The 25,062-nt window shown below is 49.7% G+C and overlaps 1 protein-coding gene across 1 annotated transcript in view; it reads left to right on the forward strand.

Annotated features, from left to right (window-relative positions):
* Positions 1-25,062, forward strand: part of RAB6B (RAB6B, member RAS oncogene family) — a 59,721-nt gene that overhangs the window by 15,317 nt on the left and 19,342 nt on the right. Inside the window, exon 2 of the mRNA XM_019962206.2 lies at positions 13,874-13,932. Within this exon, the coding sequence (XP_019817765.1) occupies positions 13,874-13,932 (59 nt within the window). The remainder of the gene's footprint in view (positions 1-13,873; positions 13,933-25,062) is intronic.

Here is a 25,062-nt window from a genome sequence, read left to right on the forward strand (position 1 = left end):
TGGTTCTCTGTGAAGACTGTTGATGCCAAGTACAGTTATATTCTAGTTCCTTAGGAAGTTTTCATGTTGACCAGAATGTTTAATCAGAACAAGCCATTTCCTGAATGTGTTCAGAATCTGAGAGACTTGGATATAGTGTTATGCACTATATGTATATGTGTGCATACTTTTAAAAAAATCATCTTGTTAATTTTTTTCCTTTAACTTTTTATTAAAATTTTATTTTAAATAAAATTTTATTTAAAATTATGCCAAAATAAGTTTAGGCTTGTAGAAAGTTGTAGGAATATTATGAAGACTTTCCATATGCCTTTTACCCAGAATGATAACTTTTTACTCGTCTCATGGTATTCATGGCACTTCTGTGAGGTAGGCATTTCTTCCCCCATTGGACAGATAAGGACTCTGAGCCTCAGAGAAGATAGTGACTAACTCAAGACCACACAGTGGCAGAGCCAGGGTTAAGATCTAGGACTGTCAGTGGGTGTACTAACCTTGTGTGGTGTGTGAATGTGTTGCTGTCCTGCTTCCCCTGTCCCCAGAACTTCCTTTCTTGTGTTGTAGGTCTGCTAGCTAGAAATAGTCTTGGTACCTGACTTTTTTTATTTCACTTCGGTTTTTGAAAGATCTTTGCTGGGTATAGAATTCTGTGATGACAGTATTTTTCTTCCAGTCCTTCAAATGTATCGCTTCATTTTCTTCTTGTTTGCATGGCTTCTGACAAGGTAACAAAGATTTTTCTTCTGTGTTCTCTTAGGTCTGTGATCCAATAACTTTCTTATTTTTGTTTAAACAGTCAGGTGTCTCTTAAAGATATCTAACTGATATGAAAGACATTTTACATGTTTAGCCATGTAGTGACCATTCCCTGTGTTCACCATTCCTTTATGTGGATCCGCATTTCTATTTGGTGTCATTTCACCTTTTCCTGGAAGACCACCTGTAACATTCCTTGTTATGAGAGTCTTCTGGTGATTAATTTGATCAGCTTTTGAATATTTGAAAAAGTTTTTTATTTCATTCTTGTTTTTGAAAGATGTTAGCTTGTATATATCTTAAAGTTACAGAATTCTAGATTAATACATGTTTCTTTCAGCACTTTACAGGTATTGCTCCATTGTCTTCTTGCTTGCATTGTTTCTGAGGAAAAGTTCCTGTCTTCCTTATATTTGTTTCTCTGTATATAATGTGTTATTTTTCCCTGGCTCTTCTTATGATTTTCTCTGTATCACTGATTTGGTACAGTTTGATTATGATGTAACTTTGTTTGGTTTCTTTTATGTTTCCTTTGCTTGGGGGTTGTTGAACTTTTTGGATCTATGGGTTTATATTTTCTCTCAAATTCAGAGATTTGCAGTAAAACTTTCTTCAAATCTTTCAAGGACTCCAATTACATGTATGTTAGTCTACTTGATGTCATCCCATAGCTCACTGATACTCCAATAATTTATTTCTTTTCTTTTTAACTCTGAATTTTATTTTAGATATTAATATGTCTTCAAGTTCATTAATCTTTTCTTCTGTAGTTAATCTGGGATTAATCTGATGGGGAAACAGTGGAAACAGTGTCAGACTTTATTTTTTTGGGCTCCAAAATCACTGCAGATGGTGACTGCAGCCATGAAATTAAAAGACGCTTACTCCTTGGGAGAAAAATTATGACCAACCTAGATAGCATATTGAAAAGCAGAGACATTACTTTGCCAACAAAGGTCCGTCTAGTCAAGGCTAGGGTTTTTCCAGTGGTCATGTATGGATGTGAGAGTTGGACTGTGAAGAAAGCTGAGCACCAAAGAGTTGATGCTTTTGAACTGTGGTGTGGGAGAAGACTCCTGAGAGTCCCTTGAACTGCAAAGAGATCCAACCAGTCCATTCTAAAGGAGATCAGCCCTGGATGTTCTTTGGAAGGAATGATGCTAAAGCTGAAACTCCAGTAATTTGGCCACCTCATGTGAAGAGTTGACTCATTGGAAAAGACTCTGATGCTGGGAGAGATTGGGGGCAGGAGGAGAAGGGGACGACAGAGGATGAGATGGCTGGATGGCATCACCGACTCGATGGACGTGAATTTGAGTGAACTCCGGGAGTTGGTGATGGACAGGAAGGCCTGGCGTGTGGTGATTTTGGCGTTGCAAAGAGTCAGACATGACTGAGCGACTGAACTGAACCGAATCCAATCTAACATATTTTTCATCTCCCACATTATAGTTTTTAGGAGGATGAGTTGTGTCTTTTTAAATATCTCTGTTTAACTTTTTAAAAGAGTACTTATTTGGCTGTGTTGGGTCTTAGTTGCAGCATGTGGGGTGTTCAGTGCATCACAGGACCTTTCACTGAGGTGCACAGGCTCTCTAGTTGTGGCATGTAGGCCTGGTAGTTGTGGCATGTGAGCTTAATTGCCCTGTGGCATGTGAGACCTTAGTTCCCCTACCAAGGATCAAACCTGTGTCCTGCATTGCAAGGTGGATCTTAACCACTGGACCACAAGGGAAATCTCTGTTTAACTTTTTGAACATATGAAATGCAGTCATAATAATTGTTTTTTTTATATAATTGTTTGCTAATTCTAACATTTGTGTCAGTTTCAATTGATTTTTTCCCTCCTTATTAAGGATCTATTGCTTCTTTTCATGCCTAGTAATTTTTTACTGGATGCTAGACATTGTGAATCTTGTCATGTTGTGTATTGTACAGTTTTTGTATTTCTATAGATATTCCTAGGATTTGTTAGCTGGGACTGGTGGTGCTCAGTCTGTGGCTAATTATCTCCTACTGTTGAGGCACAGCCCTTCTGAGTTCTTGCCCCAATGTCCCATGAATGAGGAATCTTTTCACTCTGGCTGGTAGGAGCAGGCACTATCCCAGGTCTATGTGGATGCCAGGCAGTGTTTCCTTTTTAACCCATTTGGATGGTTCTTTCCCAAGTCTTGAGCAGTATTTTTTTTTTTTTTGGTACATCTTTAATGAGCAATCCTTAGCCAAAGACTTAAGGGAGTCACTTTGCAGACCTCTGGTGTTCCCTCTCCCTCTCTGTACCTCCTTTTTCTCTTGTGAACTTTAGCTGCCTTGTTTTCTCTGGACTCTTAGCTCTGTCTCCCTACTGTCTGTCCCATGGCCTGAAATTTTCTCAAAGCAACAATCTGAAGCAATTAGGGAGTTCACCTCATTTGTTTCATATCCCTCAGGGTTTATTGACCTTCATTGCCTGATGTACTGTCTTGTCTTATTATGTTTTGTCTGTATTTTGGTTGTTTCCAGTGGGAAGACAAATCTGATCCTTATTACATGATGTTGACTGGAAGGTAACATCCTTTGGTCTTTGGCTTTTCATTTAATCATTTATTTGTAGGGGACACCAGTCTAGGCCTATGAGTGAGAACATTGGTTTGGGCAGTGGTGTTGTCTGGTCTGATTAGCATCCTTGATTTTCATCTGCAGTGTTTTACAATTAATTATATAAACATGTAAGTTTGCTGCATGATTTCTGTACTCCAGAGTCTTTGCAAGAACTTTCTGCTGTTCAACTCTTACTGAAAACTCATTATTAAAAGCTAGTTTGGTTGTATCTTATGAATACTGTGAATTGTACAGTTGGTCATGTTAACTTTTTTTTGCTTGACTTTTTTGACTGTCAGGAGTCTTGGGCAATATCTTAGTCTGACTTTAATGATTGAGTAATATATTTTAAGATGTATGTCTGTGAACAAACTTTTTTGGTCCAGCCTTCTCTTTTTAGCTTATTTGTCTTTTGTCTTATATAGCTCTCAAAGTTCTTAGTTGCAAATAAGAAAAATCTATTCTCACTCTCCAGTTGATTCAGGCAGACAGTCAATGTATCAGAGCAATGACTAGGGATCTCAGAGTCTCTGGGAGGCTCAGAGGACCAGGCTTGGAGCAGCAGCCTGAGTCATACCAGGACTGGTCCAGGGGGAGAGACAGTCCCTGTGCTGAGAACTGGCAAAGACTGATGCTGAAACCCACGTCATGGCTGCCCCTGCATGCAGAATCCAGGGACATCCCACACCTCACTAGATTCATTTCTGGTGAGTCTCACGTGAGTATCTAGTGGGAGAAGCCTAAGTCAGGTGCCTCCAACAGAGCTGCAAGAGAGGCTGCTGGACTGGGGAGGATGGTGTTAGACCTCCCCAGTGTAGTAGGGGCATTCAAAGGGATTGGCAGCTATTCACTATTGTTATTGATAGGTAGCTATTATATCCTGATATTATTTTAAACAGTGATAGCTTCAAAATTCACCAGTGATCCTTTTGTGGGGAGAAACAGGAGAGGGTTAATGCAGATGAGTGCAGGTACTCCTGTGCACAGCTCCCAGCCCGGTGCACCCTCCCGGGGCCCCTCAATCCTCTGTTCTTCCACCAGAGCAGACAATGAAGCACAGACCCTTCTTGTGCTCTCAGGGCTCCAGGTTGATGCAGGTGGGAGTGGGCGTGACAAGTTTGAAGGTTAATAAGAACCAAGGGTCAGAGGGACTTCACTCACAGCAGAAAATGAGCCCCTCCCTTGGTCCTTTTATCCAGCTGCATTTCAGGCTTGGTAATCATTGTCACTCGCCTCAAAGTGGAAGCAGCCCTTAAAGACCACCTAGCCTCACCTCATTGGAATAATATCCTCTTAGCTACGTAAGTGGCAAAGCTGAGATATACATTGGTGGGGGGTACAGAGTGAATGACACCCTACTGCCCCTGACCCAGGACAGACTTTCCTGGTGTCCTGGGCTCAGACAGAGCAGATGGGGACAGGTGGAGGATAGCGGGGAAGCAAGAGCATCAGGGATGGACCAGGCTCCTAACTGGAGCAGGAGAAAGGCCTGGGCCAGACCAGCTCCCCCCGACACTATCCTGCGACCCCTTCTTTGGCTTCTTCCCCCCTCCTCCCTCCTCTGTTCTGTCTTCCCTGGATCCCCCAGTGAGGCCCAGGTGACTGAGCATCCTCTGGCAGAGGGAATTAACACACTTAATTAAAGTGTCCAATGAAGAGCTTTGCATACTTCTTAATTACAGTTTGAGTCCTTTGGGGGATGGTTTGAAATGGAAGTTTCATGTGTTTCCTCGTTCAGCCTACGGTGAGCCAGCTGGCCCCTCAGGGCTCAGGTAGGAGCTGGCAGAGCCCTATTCTGTGGCAGCATTTCTCAGCACAAGGCGGCAGGGCGTGTGCAGTGGGAGCCTGGCCCCTGGGCCCCCATGCTTGTCCACCTTGCAGGAGGGTGGGCCTGGGTTTTCTGGTTGTGAAAACAGAACAAAAGGAAACAAGAATCCGACAGATGAAGCTCGTGTCTCCAGCTGTCGTTCTTATCACCGCAGGGCCCGGGGGCTGTGTAGCCCATGGTCAGGCAGTAATGGGGGGCTTTGTGGACAGAGTGTGCAGGGGAATGGTGGAGCCTTCTTCCCAGGCCCTGCAGAGCAGGGACACTAAACAGGGAGGGCCTGGCCACCTTCCCAGCATCAGGATGAGGACTGGACCCCTTGGTGGGCAGCCCTTCCCAGCATCTCCCATTTATGTTCTGTAAACTGTGCTGATGGGAGATCTGAGTCAGCCGGGCCCATCCTAGGAGTGGGTTGCTTGGCCTGAGCCTTGGGGAAGCAGATTTGCCTTTTTAGCCCTGAGTGACAGCCCCGTGTGACAGCTGTGGACATTTCTGAGACCTGGGTTGGCTGATAGGGTCTCTGGGCCAAGGATGCAGAGACCCTTTCCCTTCTCTAAAAACACAGGGGTCTAAGAGGAGGGCAGCCCGCCACAGCAGCCTGGAGATGGCAGTGAGCCCTGCTTTCCTATCTCCCACTCTGGGCGCAGCCCTCTGACCCCAAGGAGGACCAAACGGGACCCACCGACCATTCAGTGGCACCCCTGCACTGGTGTGGGCGGTAAACACGAGCATGCCACAGAGAACAGATTTTGGGGCAAGGTTCGGGCGTGGATCAGCGAGGGGGACCCTCTTCAGGTGGGGCATGTGCTGCCAGGCCTTGGCAGACCCTCCATCAAGTCTCCAGCTAATTTCTTAGGCCCATTTCTGGCCCTCATGGATATCTCTCTACCTCCACCCACACCACTGTAGAGATGATAGGGCAGAGAGGAGTCCTTCACAGAGGGAGATGATATTGCACTGGGGTCTGGGGGCTCACAGCCTACTCAGGTGTCAGCCTGTGACCTGGGTACCAGCTGTGCCCAGGAGCTCTCATGGGCACGGACCCCAGACTCCTGGGAGTCTGTGGCTTCAGGTAGTAGCAGTGGTGAGATGTGGGTAAGGGATAGCTGTGTGCAGAGGACGCCTTAGCCTCATGTCACCAGACCTGTCTGGTCACTCCCCTGGGAATGTCACTCCCCTGATGTGTCGTCTCCACCCGTCAAGACCCAGCCCGAGTGCCACCCCTTGCGGGTTGTTGTTCAGTCACTCAGTTGTGTCTGACTCTTAGTGACTGTAGCACACCAGGCTTCCCTGTCCTTCATCATCTCCTGGAGCTTACTCATGTCCATTGAGTCAGTGATGCCATCCAACCACCTCATCCTCTGTCGTCCCCTTCTCCTGCCTTCAGTCTCTCCCAGCATCAGGTCTTTTCTTTTATAGTTAATATTACTTGCGCTCTACAGAAGAAGTAATTACTGGATTTTTCTGCTTCCATTTCAACTTTGGAAACAGGTATTAATAGTTTCTTATGAAGTTACACATACACAAACCCTTTGATCTAGAAATGTTTACTTCTAGGTTTTTCCCCAAGAGAAATGAAAACATAGATCCATAAAAAAATGTGGGCACAAATGTTCATAGCACATCATGTTGTTCTTATTTGGTCACTAAGTCATGTCCAACTCTTGGCTACTCCGTACACCGCAGTGCACCAGACTTCCCTTGTCCTTCACTATCTCCTGGAGTTTGCTAACACTCATGTTCATTGAGTCAGTGATGCTGTCTAACCATTTCATCCTCTGCTGCCCCCTTCTTCTTTTGCCTTCAGTCTTTCCCAGCATCAGGGTCTTTTCCACTGAGTTGGCTCTTCACATCAGGTGGCCTAAGTATTAAAGCTTCAGTTTCAACATTAGTCCTTCCAATGAATATTCAGTGTTGATTTTCTTTAGGATTGACTGGTTTGATCTCCTTGCAGTTCAAGGGACTCTCAAGAGTCTTCTCCAGCACCACAGTTTGAACGTATCAATTGTTTGGCACTCAGTCTTCTTTATGGTCCAACTTTCACATCTGTATATGACTACTGGAAAAACCATACTTTGACCATATGGACTGTTGTTGGCAAAGTAACGTCTCTGCTTTTTAATATGCTGTCTAGGTTTGTTACAACTTCCTACAGGACACCTCTGCAGTTCCCCAGCAGAGAGTGACCTTGCCTTTTTTTTGGTCTCAACTTGCGTTGCCTCTTGGGTGTTTGCACCTGACTCTGGCTCCGTCAGCTTAGCCAGGCCGCTGCTGCAGGGCAGAGGGTCATCTGCTTTCCACTGTGGATTCTGTGCCTAGCCTGGGTCTAGCACAGAATGAGCCCCCGGTGGGTGTTTGAGCAAGTAGAGATGCCTCACATCCTCTGTTGCTACCTAGAAGCCACCTGAAAGTACAAAAATCCATTTTCCTGGGACCTGCACTGAGATGGGGAGTGGGGGTCATGGGAGACTGGGGAAGTAAATGGCCCCATGGGTGAGGTCCAGGTGAATGCTGCTGGCTATAGCTTTGATAGCATTGACTATACAGACGTTGGTCAGCAAAGTGATACTCTTCTTTTTAATATGATGTTTAGGCTTGTCATAGCTTTCCTTTCAAGGATCAAGTGTCTTAATTTCATGGCTGCAGTCACCATCTGCAGTGATTTTGGAGCCCAAGAAAATAAAATCTGTCACTGATTCTGTTTTATCCCCTTCTATTTGACATGAATTGATGGGACCGGATGCCATGATCTTAGTTTTTGAATGAATGTTGAGTTTCAAGCCAGCTTTTTCCCTCTCCTCTTTCACCCTTATCAAGAGGCTCTTTAGTTCCTCTTCACTTTCTGCCATTAGAGTGGTATCCTATGCATATCTGAGGTTGTTGATATTTCTCCTGGCAACCACTCCAAAATTTAGTGGCTCAAGACAATGAGGCTATATTCTTTGCTTAGGAATCTATAGTTTGGGCAGGTCCTAGCAGGCAGGGAAAGGGTGTCTCTGATCCACTTTAATGGCTCCAAGGGTGGGCTCGAGTCACCTGAAGGCTCCCCCACCCACAGGTCTGCTGGCTGGGGGTCTCCATTTCTTGCCATATGGGTGTCTCCGTGTGGTCCTCCTGTGTGTAGGCTGCCTTCGGCGTCCTCTCAGCATGGCGACGGGACTGGAGGACTAGCTTCCAGAGTGTGGAAGCTGGAGCACTCCAGACAGAAGCTGTGCTGCCTTTTCTGACCTTGCCTTTGGAGTCACACACAGTGCCATTTCTACCATAGTCACAGGCCCGCAAATTTCGCCCCGGAGAGAGTGACAGCGGTGCACTGTAAGGAGAGCGTGTGGGCTGGGGCATATTTTGTGAGCCATCATGGACATTACGATCTGCCACACCTTTCCCACCGCCTTTCTGCGTAAGACCCTTCGGAAGCTCCTGCCATGCCTGGGAGGGAATTGTGCTCTGCAGTGTGGCCACAGGCCTGGCCATCTAGCCCTGGCCCACTGGGCTTGCTTCTGGTTTGGGTTTAAGTCAACCCGGTGCCCATACAGAGCTCCCTTGAACAGTGTTTGTTATCTATTCCTCACACACCTGGTTGGGCCCCATTTCCCCTGAGACCAAGGTCAGACGTGGACCTGGAGGGCCCCAGTGTGTCCCCAGGGCTCCTGGCCAGGCTGCTGCCCCTCCTCCACTGTAATTAGCCTGTTGCTTCCCATCCCGTCGCCTCACACAAGTATCTTGTCTCCCCGCCTCAGCACTCACACTGTTCCCTCTGCTTGAAATACCTGTTCCCCTCCAAACCCCCGCTTCCCGCTGGGCTGCTCCCCACCGCTTGTGGCCTTCCTGACTACCAAGCCACACCCCAGAACCCATGCCCTTTGTGACCTCCTGCTCTGCTGCTGGCCAGACCTTTCCATAAACCAGCGCAACGTCCTGCACGCGGTGAGTCTTAGGCGTCATACCTGGGTTTCCACATCCGCTCCACTGCTTCCCAGCCACATGACCGTGGAGATAAGAACCACCTTATTGGATACCGATGAGGATTAATGAGGAAAACTAAGAATTTCTCGTGTGGTGCTGAGTAGAAGATCAGTAAGAACGTTTCCATTCCTTCTTTCTGGAGCTTCCTAGTAAGTGCTCAGGATGAATTTTCTCACCCTTATTTGGGTGAAAGAGGGAAAATGTATCTCCCTGCTTAATCCTGTGGGCCTAAACCGCCAGAAGATTACGAGAATATTACTGAGCTGTGAGCAGAGAGGAAAAAGCTCAGTAATGATTTGCTTGCTTATTTTTAATAAAATCCTGCCAGAAGAGCTGAATCTTTGCTCCTGAAAAGAGCTCTGCATTGCTGTGGTGGTATCTGAGAGCTGTCCTTAGGGCAATGGGGCAGTGTGACCTTGAGAACAGAGCTGTGTGGGCAGGACGGCCCTCCAATAGGATGCAGAAGGATGGGGGGGACCTCAGGGGAGGGCCTCCTTCCCCTCCCCCACCCCTCCTTCTCCTTCCCCACCCCCTCCTTCCCCTCCCCCTCCTTAGGGCAATGGGGCAGTGTGACCTTGAGAACAGAGCTGTGTGGGCAGGACGGCTCTCCAATAGGATGCAGAAGGATGGGGGGGACCTCAGGGGAGGGCCTCCTTCCCCTCCCCCACCCCTCCTTCTCCTTTCCCACCCCCTCCTTCCCCTCCCCCACCCCTCCTTCTCCTTCCCCTCCCCCACCCCTCCTTCTCCTTTCCCACCCCCTCCTTCCCCTCCCCCACCCCTCCTCCTTCCCCACCCCCTCCTTCCCCTCCCCCTCCTTAGGGCAATGCGGCAGTGTGACCTTGAGAACAGAGCTGTGTAGGCAAGACGGCCCTCCAATAGGATGCAGAAGGATGGGGACCTCAGGGGAGGGCCTCCTTCCCCTCCCCCACTCCTCCTTCTCCTTTCCCACCCCCTCCTTCCCCTCCCCCACCCCTCCTTCTCCTTCCCCTCCCCCACCCCTCCCCCTCCTTCCCCTCCCCCACCCCTCCTTCTCCTTCCCTTCCCCCACCCCTCCTTCCCCTCCCCCACCCAGCCCTGTCTGAGCTGCTTGAATGTGTGGCCCCTCTGGGGCCTCCCCTTGGCCACAGCCCAGTGGCAGTGCCCAGTCAGGTGATGGTTCCAGCTGTCCTGCTGCTCTTTGTGGCGAGCCTGAGAGTGACCTGGTAGGTGGGTTCTCCGTATCCAGGTTCCAGCACCTTCCACCTGGGGCAGTTGTTGAAGGCGGGGTGTGGGGTCAGGAAGAGGCCTCTGCCCTTCAAGGGGAGAGGAGTGTGGACGCAGGGGCCCCTTGACCCGCCCTACTTCTCAACATGACACAGGGCAGCAGTAGGTGAGAGGCTCCTCGGTAAAGCTCTGTCTCAGGGCCCTGGGGCCAAAGTGTGGAGGCTCCTTTCCTGCTGCTGTTGCCAGACAGCATTGCCTGGGGCTCTACTCTGAGACGTGATCAGTCCCCTTCAGGCTGGTGAGCCCCGCCCCAGAGCCCCGAGGCCACGGATCAGGGTGGAGGCCCCGGCAGTCAGTCTTAGCCAAATTGGGGCCCGGGCAGGACGCACTGGCCACAGACACACCGGCCACACTTGCCTGCAGTGAAGGGTGCAGACCCAGGCCCAGGGGAGGAGGAGGCCTCCAAGTAGGGAGGCCAAGTGGACAGGTTCAGACAGAGTCTGAGCCACGCTGGCCCGGCAGCCGTGGAAAGAGTATGGGTGGTCTTGGGGAAGCTCTGAGGCAGGCAAGAGGAGGGCTTCTGTTCTGAGAAATGAAAAAAACTGACCTGGAAGAATGGTGGGAAGAAAACATTCCCTTTTGCATCAAATCCATAATGAGGCTGTCATTCAGTACGGGCCTCAGTTTGGGGTGCTGTACCCCACGTGTCTTAACCCATCCATCCTTGATTTTCTAAGCCTTCCTTTTGCTTAAATTCCTAGTTTCTGGCCTTCTAGGTTGGATCAAGCACTGCCCAAGTAGGGGGAAACCCTGCCTCCTGCCCATCCAAGAAAAAGGTTCCTTGGCTTAGGCAAAGCCATTCCTGGGGTTCCATGACATCTACAGTGGTGGCAGTGATGACCTGGCAGAATCCTGCAACCCAGCACGATCCAGAGATGCTGAGGAGCATGAGGCATAGGAACTCAGTCCCTGGTCTGACCGCCTCATCCAGGCCCCACTCAGCTTTGGCCCTGGGCAAGGAGCTGGCAGCTTGTTTCCCCTTGTGTAAAATGGAGATGCATAAGTACCCAACTCAGAGTTGAGGACTAACCAGGGTGGACTTGGGGGCTTACTGTTGCTGCAAGCACAGAAGTCCTACAGGCTTTAGGCAGGCAGGTATCCCGTCTCCCCCGTTTATTGCTGCCGTGTAAATCTGTGTCTGGCACAGCCCCTGCGGTGTGTGTGACACAACCTCCATGAATACATGGTTCAGGTGGTCATCTTTTATTGGGTCTGTGAGAAAGCCGAGAAAATACTGACTCTGGCCAGGACCCCATGCCTAAAAGGTTGTCCTGTGCGGTCCCCAAAACGCTGCTTGTTTCTTGGGCATTTTCTCCTCCTGCCTAGCCATTACCCTGCAAGCCACTGGGGAGCCACTGGTTGTGGCTGGTGCCCCTAGAAGGGACTTGGCAGAGAAGCCTTGCAGAGATTTCTGCTCTCTCAGCTCCTCCATGAGCCTCCTGTTCCCTCAGTGGCTTTTAGGGGATCTGCTGTCTCTCCTTCCTGTCCTGGGGAGGAGCGTGTTGGAGGAAAGGACTGTGTCCCTTCCCCGAGGTGTAAGGTGCTGCGTGTCACCACAGACGGGAGCTCCCAGCAGGCTGTGCAGTGCCTCTTTACCTGAGGCTGCAGGAACTTGCCATTGCTCTTGGAAGAGGAAGATCCATGCACTCCCTGATTTCATCCTCTTCCTGCTGGCTTGGGGTTGCTCCACTTCTCACTCTGGGTTCCCCTACGCAGTTAACAGCCACACTTTTCTGTGGCCTCAGAGTCAATCCTCCTAGCGTCGGAAGCCCCCACTTCTCATTTTGATGTGAATTTAAGCAGAGATTTAAAGCAATTGGAAAGCACTTTACAGATTTAATTTGTACTGGACGCTCAAAGGGCAGTTTCCAGGTAAACTTAGCCAAGAGATCCTGGGTCTATTACTGCTCACCCCAGAGATGTTCAGAAGAGAAGTGGGGCTATTCTGACAGCAGCAGATATACTGCAGTTCAGTCCTGGCACTACCTGAGCTAAGCTGGTATCAGACTGCTCAGGTTTAAGTGGGGGACTCACAGTTCCCCACTAGACTGACACCCACCTCAGACACCAGCTGTGAGTGAGGTCCCCAGGGTCCTGCACTTCTGACCAGCTGGCTACAAATCTAGGGGTTCCCCCAGCCCTCTTCAGGTTCCATAATTCACCAGAACAACTCACAGAACTCAGGAAAGCACTCTTACTTACAATTATAGTTTTACCACAAAAGGTAGGAATCAGGAACAGCCCAGTGAAGAGACACAAAGGGTGGAGTTTGGGCAAGCCTGGAACCAAGCTGCATGCCTTCTCCCTGTGGAAGACGACTGCCCTTTCATTACAAATGCCGGCTGCCAGGAGAGGGCTGCCCTTGTCTGCTGTACTGCTGAGGCTTCCGAACTGGAAAGGGACCTTTCCCAGGGGAGCCCCGTTGGGTTGCCTTGGCTCCGTCTAACCAGGGACCAGCCACACTGCTAGGTTCGGCCTGTGGACATCCCATCTGAGAACTGGGGAGAGGCAGAATGGAGAACTCTTGGGCGCTGGATCTTTTGCTCTCCCTGCCAGAGTTACCTGTCTCTCACAGCCCAGAGCAGAAGGGACTCTGAGCCAAGCTCAGCGGGTCCAGTCTACCTCTGAGCCTCCCAGGGCCATAGCAGAGGCTTGGTGGAACGGTGTAGCATTCCATACTGGGCCTGACCCAACAAATGTTCCTTTATCACCCTTCCTCCCCACCCAGATGCTCAGAGATGCTGCTACTGCCACTGCCAGGCCTCAGAGGCCCTGCATAGGGTTAGGTCAGAAGCCAAATCCTGCAGTTTGGGAAATTAGAAGTATTTACGGGATTCCACAGAGACTTCCTTTTTCCCTTAGTCCTACCAGTAGTTCTCAGTTGGACATGTTAATGCCCTTAGGGGGATTTGCAGATGTGCAGGGGAGTCCTCGCTTGTCACAATGACTGGGGATCCCGCTGGCACTTACCCAGCAAGGTCCAGGGATGTTAAATATCCAATGAGGAGCTGGGCAGTCAGGTACACATTTTGAAGAATAGTTCTGCCCATGAGAGACACTGGGGAATGATCCATTTACTTCCCCTGCCCTCTGGTTCCTTGGAGAGTCACCTTCCTCATCAGTCTCCAGGCTAAAATAAAAGGGCGTGCCTCTATCCCAGCCTGTGACCAAGGGCAAAGTGTTATTTCCAGGTGAATGTAGGCCTGTGACAGAAGCATTCTGTAATGCACACACTTTCTCTGATCGTTCTTATATGGCTCTTATGGGTCAAGGAAGACCTGGATTTGTGTGGTAAGAGTTCACAGGGCAGGGAGTCCCCTGCAGCCCACCCAATGACCTCAGTGTCCCTACCTCCCACTCTGTTTCTGAATCTCATCTTTTCCTCTGGGCTTTTTGATTTCATTATCTGTTTTCATGGCATGAAATGTGTTTAGAGGAGCCTGGCCCGGATCACAGCTGAAACCCTCTCTTCTTGTTTTACAGTCGGGAAGACATCGCTGATCACACGGTTCATGTACGACAGCTTCGACAACACGTACCAGGTGAGTTCCTGGGTCCCTGCCCCTCACTAAGCCTCATGGTGTTTGTAGCCTTGACGGCTGCCTGGACACCATGCCAGCCACCCTCCCAGGACTGCTGATGCTGGAGGAGAGTAGGGTGTGCATGGGGTCCAGGGCATCTATGTTGCCTTGGAGGAGCCTCCCATTTGCACCCTGGTCCCAGCCCACCAGTAAAGACCCTGAGCCCTTCTGAAGCTCCAAACCTCAGTAAGAAAATGTTTCCAGGAGAGAAAGGACAGCTTTCAGTTTGTGTTCTCCTGCCCCCATGGCAGGTCTAAATCATTACAGTGTTTGGATTCTTGAGAGTCATCATATGGAGGTGGATGGACAAGATTCTAAATGAGGGTCGTGAAAGAGCAGTAGGGGAATGTGGTTCTCTAACGTGGCTGTTGGCTGGACCTTCGTGTGTGTGCACACACACACGTGGTTGCTGGGGCCCTTCCTTCCCTGGAGAGACTAGTGTGATGGGCCTACACTGTTCTACTTGGGCAGGAGGCTAGGTGAAGTGACCTGAGTGCCCCTGGCTCTCAAGGGAGATCTGGAGTCAAACAGAAATGGCTCCAGGAGCCAAAGGCTGAGCTCTTGAAGGTCAGTATCATTTCACTTTTCTGGCACCATGGGTGAGTGGCGAGGTTTGTCAAATGAAGCAAATTTCCCCTGTAATTATAGCTGTTATCATAAGGCACCAAACTTAATCATTTCAACTATTTTTAAGAAAAAATGTATTGTTTTCTGTCTTAAGACAGACAAGTAGTAGTGCATTTTTCTAAGCCAGTGGGTTCTGGGAGTTAGTAGTTCTAAGGGATGTTAGTAGGTGTTTGGGGGGCAAGAGACTGAGGATCACTGGTGAACAGAATTCTCCTGCAGGACTTCTCAGGGCCTTTTCCATATCAGTGCATGGTTTTGATCTGCTGAAAGATGTAGTGTGCAGAATCTCCCAGATGTATTTGGTCATGGAATACTTCTGTCATTGAGTCCTCAAAGGATAAATATTTATAGAACACCCTGAGGACTGTTGTGCTAAGAGGTTTCCCCACCTTCCCGGACTTACAGAACATGCAGAGCACAGCTCACTGCCAATTATAGTTCTGTGTCTAGTCTTTAGTCTGTCTGTCTCACTCTGGACCAGTCAGCATGCCTGCCTAAAATACAGCCCCTTTCTCTGCCTCCCTCTTATCCCTTCTTTTCTTCTGCTGTCATTTGAAATGCCAGATAACTAGTAGACTTGGTAAGAATTGACTAGAGGGGTGACCCGAGTGATGTACACAACCCTGGACATCAGCTCTGGGATGACTGTCTCAGCCACACTTTGTCTCATTTGGTACAGGCCACGCTCTCTACCAGGGTGGGCTTGCCAGAGGCCTCTCTTCCCTGCAAGGGGAGTCTTCCTGCATCACTTTACATCTGAATCACAGCTCTTTAACTTCAGTTCTTAAGTCTGACTTGGTGTTCACTTGTGTGTGTGTATGAATGATCTCCCAGAGATTATTTTGATTATTTGATCTTTCAAGTGTTGTAATACTTATAATACTTGTTGATGCCCCATTGATAATAGTGACACTCCTGGCTGGTTGGTATTCCTGGCAGTGATGGGCAGCAGAGGAGGCCTCAAGGTCTTTGCAGTGGCCCTCAAGAGCCTCAGTGGTCTTTTGTTGTGGATCAAAGCCTCAACTTCTCCCCATGTTGTTTGAGTCCCTCAAAATCTCAGCCCACCTCTATCTTCAGTGTCATCTCCCATGACCCACTGCTTGTCCTATATCCTGTGGTCCAGGGGCCTCCCTGCTTGCTGCTCCCAAGTCGGTGACACTCTGAGGCCTCCAACACTGGGTTTATGGTGTCAGCTCTGCTGGAATGCCCTTCCCATTCCTCCTCTCTGCTGTGAAATGTTCTTCTGACTCACCAAGGCTCAAGTACATGTCTGCCTGTGGTTGGGCCGTGCCATGCTCTGTGCCCCATGGTTGGGCCGTGCCATGCTCTGTGCCCCGTGGTTGGGCTGTCCCCATACTCTGTGCCCCATGGTTGGGTCGTGCCATGCTCTGTGCCCCGTGGTTGGGCCGTGCCATGCTCTGTGCCCCGTGGTTGGGCCGTGCCATGCTCTGTGCCCCATGATTGGGCCGTGCCCATGCTCTGTGCCCCGTGGTTGGGCCGTGCCATGCTCTGTGCCCCGTGGTTGGGCCGTGCCATGCTCTGTGCCCCGTGGTTGGGCCGTGCCATGCTCTGTGCCCTGTGGTTGGGCCGTGCCATGCTCTGTGCCCCATGATTGGGCCGTGCCCATGCTGTGTGCCCCATGGTTGGGCCATGCCATGCTCTGTGCCCCATGATTGGGCTGTGCCATGCTCTGTGCCCCTCTGCAGCTCCCTCTCCCCAGTACGCCATCCTCCTGGCTCTACAGGAACGCCTCCTGCTTTGGCTGCTGGATGGGCTCTCGGCTTGGCTGAGGCCTGGACCCCTCAGATTCAATGCTGCGTTCAGGGGCCCTCCCAGGGCCTGCCCACAGCTGGTGTCAGTTGCCACAGTGGCGTCAGGAGGGACTGTCTGCCTTGATTTTTAGACCCCATCACACTAAGTTGCCACAGTGGCCCCGTGTCAATGTCCAGTGTTGTGGAAACAAGCAATGAAAGCCCAAGTGCCCTCCCCACCGCAGGCTCTTCTGACTTCTTTTTTTTTGACTGCAGGTGGAATTTCTTTCCTAATAGCTTCTAACATGGTAATTAGGCTGGGAGGCTGGGGCTCCAATTCTGTGCATACACAGGCCCATTTTAATAAATTCTCTGGAGATGGAGAGAGAGAAACGTTAGTTTTTCTTAACATGATGGCAGAGGCATTGGGAAGTAGACACCAGCCCCGAGGGCTCTGGGGATGTTCCCAGTTGTCCCCTGCATGGTGCTCACTCCCGGCACTGCCCACTCATACCTCATGTATCAGCCCTGTAGCGCAGCAGCACCCTCCCGCCTTGCCTTCATTGGCTGAGGTGCCCAGACAGTTTTCAGGACTGACTCCCTCACTCCCACCTTTGCTGCATGCCTCTGGCTCTGTCTCCTGCCCCACTCCGCTGCTCATGTACTCTGACAACACATGTTTGCCACGTGCTTACTCTGTGTTGCCACAGAATCTGGTTGTGCCCTGAGGCAGGGCATGGACGGTAGAGGGTGTTCGACCTCATCCTGTGTGACAGTGAGTCCCCCCTGCCCCCATGTCTGGGGCTGAACTTGCCTGAGGCCCCAAGGGGCTGGCATGAGGACCCGGGCATGCAGAGCGGGGTTCCCCACCAGACCTATCTGGGATCCTGCTGATGAGGCTTTAGCGGCCCTAGATGCTCAGGGGGGTTTGGGCTCATGGGGCAGAGTGGAGAGCTACTGGGGCTTCCTGAAGGCTGGCTCTCATGGGAATCAAAGAAGCTAGAGTTTGTAGGAGACAGGCCTGGGGGCCTGGGCCAGGGCAGGATGGCAGTTGCAGCAGGGCCCACAGACTTGGGGCAGCTCTGCAAGTGGAAGGGCAGGGAGGGGCATCACGCATCAGTCATGCAGGGCTGAGTGAGGGGGCCTGGGCCAAGCCTGGGCTGGACACACAGAACCGTGGGAGGGGCGAGCGAGCAGACTAGGCCTGTGGGGTGCAGAGGAGGGAGAGGCTTGAGTGGCCCTGGGTTTCTGTCCAGACATCCTGGGAGAGTGTCAGTACCATGAACCAAAGGAAAACGAAAAGTTGAGTGGGAAGTGATGGTGGAACAGCCAAGTGCAGATGATTGAAAATGGCGTTATGTGAGTGGGCCCAGGAAGGGCTGGCAGCATCTGGATCCCTGAAGCCTCAAGAGCTGATGAGTTTCCTGGGTCGGATTGTAGACAGCAGGCAGAGGGCCAGGAAGAAAGGCCTTTCTCCACAGGATCCAAGAGGCCACGTGTGCTTAGGTGGTGTTCAGGTAACCACCCGGCACCTGAGGAGACAGGGGAGGGCCTTCAGCCCTGTCGAGGTGCGCAGAGTGGGGTCACACATGAGGAGAACTGAGTCACACACTGAGTCAGCACATACTCTGATATTAGCTCCTTCTTTTTCTCCAAAACAATGCTGCCTTCAGAGGCCGGGGTTGAAATCCCACTGCTGTCACTTAGCTGAGAGTCTGGGCTAGCATGCCACTTTCTTAGTATTGCGTTTTTTAATCCAGAAATTATTTGGATGGCACTTAACCCCTACATCACCTAGATCAGTGGCCTCAAACTTCAGCAGTAGGAATGTGGTCAATTTGTATTTAAAGCATAGCTCATGGATGCCTTAAAGCCTAGATGATGGGAAATTTTAGATCAGAAATACTGTTGATACCAATGTGCATTACATACTCTACAGAGAGCAGTACTAAACAACTCCACTGCAGATGAAGTTGATGATGATGAAGCGAAGTTAACAATAACTTGCTCACAGAGTGTTTGTATGGGAAACCGCGGCCTGCCTCTCCAGGCCTGCGTGTGCATATGTGCAGAGCTCTGGCACTCTGCCGGGTGCTGCCAGGTCCCCAGGCTTCTGGCAGAACACTGAACTCTGTCTTTGGCCAACTCTAGCAACACGATGATTTTATCATATTAATACAGTTAAGAAAGAGTTCCATGTTTCACAAATACTGGGTTCTGTGGTCAAAATGTGAGGCAACACTCTTATACAGTGAAATACCCCTAAATGCCAGGCAGCTTGGCAAGATGACCCTGCCCTCAGACACCCCCTGGAGCAGCACCAGTCACCCAGGTGCTCCATTTGGACATTTACCTAGGACTCGTCGGAGGGCAGATTGACTGTGACATCTTTTCTTTCCCTCCCTCCTCTCCTCTGGCTTCTCTTCCACTCTTTTGTCAAGCATATTAAAATTAGGTATGTGGCCAGCCTCTAGTACAGAAGGCTGCCTAACCTGGCTTAAACAAGGGAGGGTTTCGGTTTTTCGGGTGCCAGAAGTCACAGTGGGCCTTGAGCTGGCCCAGCTGTGCGGTGATGCCATCAGGCGTGTCCCAGGCCCCTGGGCATTCTGTTCTGGCTTCTTGTTCTGTGGGTTCGTATCTTCATGCATCTTGGCTGTTGCTGCTTCAGACATCACCTCTGCATTCAAGGCAGGAAAAAAAAGGATAGCAAGAACATCCCTAGAATCCCATCCCCCTCCAGCAGACTGCAGCTTGTGTCTTATTGGCCAGAACTGAGTCACCTGATCACCATTACCCTCTAGAGAGGCTGGGAAAGCAGAGTTTTTCTTTTACAGTTTCCAGCCCTGCAAGGGAGTAGGAGGTTGCCAGTTGGTGTTAGGGGAGTCCAATAGCACCTGCTAGTGTTCATAAGTGAAGTGGCCCCATCATGCAACTCTGGCCCAGGTTAGTAATCCTTCCTAATTTACTTTGTGGGTTACTTGTAGATGCACTTAAAAGTCCTCCCCCCAGAAAGTCTTTCTCCCTGAGAGCCGAGGAGAGGGCTTGTGCATTTGTGAGCCTGTGGGAGAGCTCTCAGGGAGCTTCAGGCCACACATCCCTCGGCATCTGGGTAGCCTTTGGAAGAATTGACTAATTTTGATGAAACTTAACCCCTTATTTGTTGGTAATGGGCGGAGAGGCCTGGCATGCTGCTCTTCATGGGGTCGCAAAGAGTTGGACGCGACTGAGCGACTGAACCGACTGACTGACTGACTGAGCCCCTTATTTGGGCTTCCCAGGTGGCACTAGTGGTAAAGAACCTGCCTGTCAATGCAGGAAACATACGCGACGTGGGTTCAATGCCTGGGTCAGGAAGATCCCCTGGAGGAGGGCCTGGCAACCCACTCCAGTACTCTTGCCTGGAGAATCCCATGGACAGAGGAGCCTGGCGGGCTACAGTCCATGGGGCTGCAAAGAGTCGGACGTGACTGAAGCGACTTGCATGTACACATACAACCCGTTGTTTAAAGTTGGAAAGTATATATTGTTGGTTGATGTTTTAGAGCACAGTCAGGAAATGAAAGAGCAATCAATACATATTTATATTGGTTGGTGACTAGCACAAGCCAGTTCCCTTTGGGAGGAAAGTGGTCATGGGGACTGTGTAACCTTTGAGGCTAAAGTGTTGGAAAGAATCCAGGTACCTGCCCTGTGGCCTTCCAGCCAACCGCCCCTCCCCCAAGGTACTTGGTTGAGTTGCTGGCCAGGCCAGACCCTGCCCAGCATGTTTTCCAGAAGCTGCTGTCTCCTTCCCCCACCGCACCCATTTGCTGGTCTGAATCCCTAAGTTTCACCAGCTTCATTTGCATGCTCATTTGCATGACTTTACCCTGATACTCTCCTCTGAGGGTTGGTGGTGCAGGGCATAAACAGCAGCTTCATTGTCAAGGGCCTGCCATGCCCAGCTGCTTTCTGCCACTTGCCAAGATGCTTCCCCAGCCACGGGCCAAGGCCTGGCCAAGGCTGAAAGAAGATACGCATACATTCCTTTTCATGATTTCTTTTCCTGAGAAGAGAATCTCGAGTCAACTTATGCAAATTACCATGCAAATTTCTACCACAGACTTTATTACTGTGTCTTGTCAGAAAGTGGATGCAAAATTACATTTCATAATAAATGCACATAGCAAAAACGATGTCAACAAGTGCCTCAGGAAACATCTCTTTCCTCGGGCATGTGCTGGGCCAATGGGAGCTTTTGTGCAGAGGGAGGCGTATAATGTGCCATCATTCTTCACTGTGTGTCTGAGCCCTGTTAACACTAGTTAACATACCTGCGGAAGAAGATAAACGTGATGCAACTATGAAATCCGCCTTGTTAAGGTCCCTCCTTTTTTGTATAAGATGAAGTGCCTGCCATTTTTCATAAGCAGTACAGTTGGCAATATTAAAGGAATAAATAAGCACTGCCAGGTTTGGGGTGATCTAACCACAGCAGGATGCAGTCTGGCTTCCTTGGAAGGGCATCAGGCAGTAGAGGAGGCTCACCCAGCACAGCCAAGGAGGGGAAGGGAGGGAAGGATCGTGGGGGTCATGGAGAGTCCCCAGAGGCAGGCCTGCTGCTCTTGTTATCTTGATATCCTCTTTACATCTTTGTGGAATAGTTTCCAGCAAGAATAATTCACTGCCTACTTCATAAGAGGAAACAGAATACAGAGAATGAATGCTGTGGTTCCTTTGGAACTCATTTCTCTGAAGGCCAGCCTTTCCTGAGGCTCTGTGAACACTCATTTACTGGGATGTGAACAGCAGTTATAAGCATCAAGGTTCCCGGGACCAAGAGTTTGGGAAACGTCAGATTACATGAAATCGTTCCTGATTCTTCCATGCAGGACTTCTCAGAGCCTTTACTATGTCACTGTGCTTTATGGCCTCCCATTACAGGCTGGAACATGAAACCTTTCCTAGAAACACTTGATCACAGTTCACTTTCATCCTTGTAGATGGCCTCTCTCAGGAGGCTATGTTCCACAAAACCAGCCTGAGAAACGTTATTGGAGGGTCTCCTGTAGGTTGAGTGGGTGGGTTTCTTCTACAGCTTCTTTTGGAAATCCTACCATCGGTTGGTCAGTCCTCATTTTGTTTGTACAGAGTACCTTCACATAGTCTAACTCACTTGATCCAAGAGTCCTTGAAGGAAGTTATGATTGTCCCCATTTTAGAGATGGGAAACTGAGGGTCAAAGAGGCTGTCATTATTTCAGGACAAGCCCATTAAGGTAGCGGCAGAGGTCCCTGAAAACAGACCAAGGACCCATTTGGATGAGGCACTCAGCTAGCTGCATGCCAGATCCTCCAGGGCTGGCCGTGCTCCACCCCAGGAGGCATTGACAGAGCGTCTAGGTTTGTTGTCAGAAATCTGTCCTCCTCCCCCATGGAGGCTCCTGGTCACCTCAGTCCCTTGGCCTCTGGCATCACCAGGGCTGTGTGCGTATCATTGATCTGGGCTTTACCTTCAAGATAAAGGAGGCTTCCCTGGTGGCTCAGAGGTTAAAGTGTCTGCCTGCAACACGGGAGACCTGGGTTTGATCCCTGGGTCAGGAAGATCCCCTGGAGAAGGGAATGGCAACCCACTCCAGTATTCTTGCCTGGAGAATCCCATGGACAGAGGAGCCTGGGGGGCTACAGTCCACGGGGTCGCAAAGAGTTGGACATGACTGAGCGACTTCACTTTCGCTTTCACTTTACCTTCAAAGCAGAAATGATTTCCTCCTCATCTCACCTCACACTCATGCCTCACAATCTTTTTACATCTTTTTCTTTCCACCTGCACATACATAGTTGCATGCACACCTGTGTGTCTCCACTCATAGGTCTACTCACACATATTCATACACATGTTCCCATCAGCACACACACACTGTATGACCTCTACTGAACTTTGGAGGGAGTGGAGGCTGTGGCACGTAACAGGGAATCAGCAAGATTTCTGGGGCCTTTTTAGGAGGACGTGGCCTGCCTGTGGTGGTGGTTTAGTCACTAAGTCATGTCTGACTCTTGTGACCCCATGAACTGTGGCCTGCCAGGCTCCTCTGTTCATGGGATTCTCCAGGCAAGAATACTGGAGTGGGTTGCCATTTCCCTCTCCAGGGGATCTTCCCAACCTAGGAATTGAACCTGGGTCTCCTGCATTGCAGGCAGATTCTTTTCCAACTGAGCTATGAGGGAAGCCCATGGCCTTCCTGGGTAGCTAGTTGTTCTTTTTGTCTGGTGTTCCCATATTATCCTTTCAAACAATTCCTGTTGATCTGTTTTCAAATTCACTGACTCATCTGTCATTTGCTGTCTACTGTTAAGCATTTTGACTTCCGTGGTGGCTCAGATGGTAAAGCGTCTGCCTACGATGCAGGAGACCCGGGTTCAATCCCTGGGTTGGGAAGATCTCCTGGAGAGGGAAATGGCAACCCACTCCAGTATTCCTGCCTGGAGAATCCCATGGACGGAGGTGCCTGATAGGCTTCAGTCCACGGGGTCTCAAAGAGTTGGACACGATTTTAAAACTTCAGATATTGTATTTTTTGTTCTAAATTTGTATTTTGCTCCTTTATAGTTTCTCTTTCTCTGCTGAGATTTTAAAATCTGGGTGTTCGTTATGAGCATATATTTCTTTATATGCTTGAGCATAATTAGCTATCTAAAAATGCTTGCTGCTTTCAGCATCTGGGTCACCTCAAGGTTGGTCTCCATTTATTCTTTTTTTTTTTTCTTTTTATTGAATATGGCTTTCACTTTAGAGTAGTTTTGAGTTGTATACTACACATTGTGATTAAGACTATGGATTCTGCTTGTTCCTTTGAAATAATATTCGTTGAACCCAGATTTTCAACTCTCCTCCCTGTGGTAGGCAGCAATTTAAAGTTCTGTTCAGCTTTGTTTGCCTGTCTGTTTGGTTTTCAGTCTTAAGCTGCTTATGGTCTCTTTGGGCCAGGGATTTGAGTAGCATTTTCAGGCAGAATTTGGGGTGCCCTGTCTGTGGCTTTCTCATCTCCAGGATTTTCCACATTTTCTAGCTGCTGTGATAGTTTTATGACCTGTTCTTTCATTTGTAACCAATAAGACTATGGGTTTCTTGCCAAGTGTTAGCCCCCACCCCTCAGCTCCAGTTGGGACTGCCTTCGGGTGAATAAACAATCATAAAAGCAGGAGGCTCACCCAGAGCCGTTCTCTTAAGTTTTTGACTCCCCTCTAGAGTCTCCTGTTTGTAAGTGCCTTCAGGTAGTCGTTACATTTTGCTCAGAGTTTATCATTGTAGTCTGCAGGAGGGTTGGTCTGATAGGAATTCTGCCATTGCCAAAATCAGAACCCCTCTTCCCTCTGTCTGGGATTTACTCCCCCATGCCTCCAATCCACTACTTCTCCCTCCTTATGCATGCACGCCTGCTCAGTTGCTTCAGTTGTGCCAACTCTATGGACTGTAGCCCGCCAGGCTTCTCTGTCCATGGGATTCTCCAGGCAAGAATACTATAGTGGGTTGCCATGCCCTCCTCCAGGGGATCTTCCCCACCCAGGGATTGAATCTGCATCTCTTATGTCTCCTGCATTGGCAGGCGGGTTCTTTACCACTAGTGCCATCTGGGAAGCCCCCTCCTCTTGGTGCCCCTCAATTACAATAGCCCCTCCCATCTTGTCTAATCTGTGTTCTGATTAGTTCTGTGTGCTCATCTTAGCTCCTCCACAAGTTTGGGAATTCAAGGCTGAAGCCTGAACCCTGAATAGGTGTTAACCATGTGGAAGAGCATTCCAGGAGAGTGAACAGCTCCTTATACACAGGGACCAGAGTCTATTTTGGTCTGTGAATCACACATAGTAAGCACTCAAGAGTAATAAGTGAATGAGTCTTACCTGCTTACTTATACCATATGCCAGAAAGGAGCTGCCCAGGGAAGACCATTACTGCCTTCCCCCTGTAGATCTGGCCTGTCTGGGAGTGATGGGCTAGAGCTGGCAGTAGTGTAGGGCCAGCTGCTTGTGCCTTGTGTCTGGAAAAATAAATGATGCTGAGGAGCTAGAAAATTTCTGGTAATCAAGGCCATCTTAAAAGTTCTTGTTTCTGTTCTGCCCTTAGCTGGCTTTTCTTGTTGTTGAAATGCAAATGAACTTCCTCTTAGGTGGACTCTGCCTAGCTATGGCCAATGACCACAGATTTTGACACTAAGGAGCCAGACAGGGTGTGACTGCCACACACACACTCAATGAGAGCTTCAGAAATGAAGGGACTTCAGGAAGCAGAGGGAATACAGATCAAGTGTCAGGAGGAGGGGCTTTCAGATCAGATCAGATCAGTCGCTCAGTCATGTCCGACTCTTTGCGACCCCATGAATCACAGCACGCCAGGCCTCCCTGTCCATCACCAACTCCCGGAGTTCACTCAGACTCACGTCCATCGAGTCAGTGATGCCATCCAGCCATCTCATCCTCTGTCCTCCCCTTCTCCTCCTGCCCCCAATCTCTCCCAGCATCAAAGTCTTTTCCAATGAGTCAACTCTTCGCATGAGGTGGCCAAAGTACTGGAATTTCAGCTTTAGCATCATTCCTTCCTTTGCAGTCAGGGAAACCTGGGCCCTAACCCTGCCTCTACCACCCCACCTGGATGACCTCAAGCCTAAGTGAGCCTTGGTTTCTTCATCCATGATTAGTCCCTTCTTCTGCAGGCATGGGCATCTCCTTGTCTCTCA

Source organism: Bos indicus, chromosome 1 (assembly GCF_029378745.1).
Source record: "Bos indicus isolate NIAB-ARS_2022 breed Sahiwal x Tharparkar chromosome 1, NIAB-ARS_B.indTharparkar_mat_pri_1.0, whole genome shotgun sequence".
NCBI lineage: Eukaryota > Metazoa > Chordata > Mammalia > Artiodactyla > Bovidae > Bos > Bos indicus.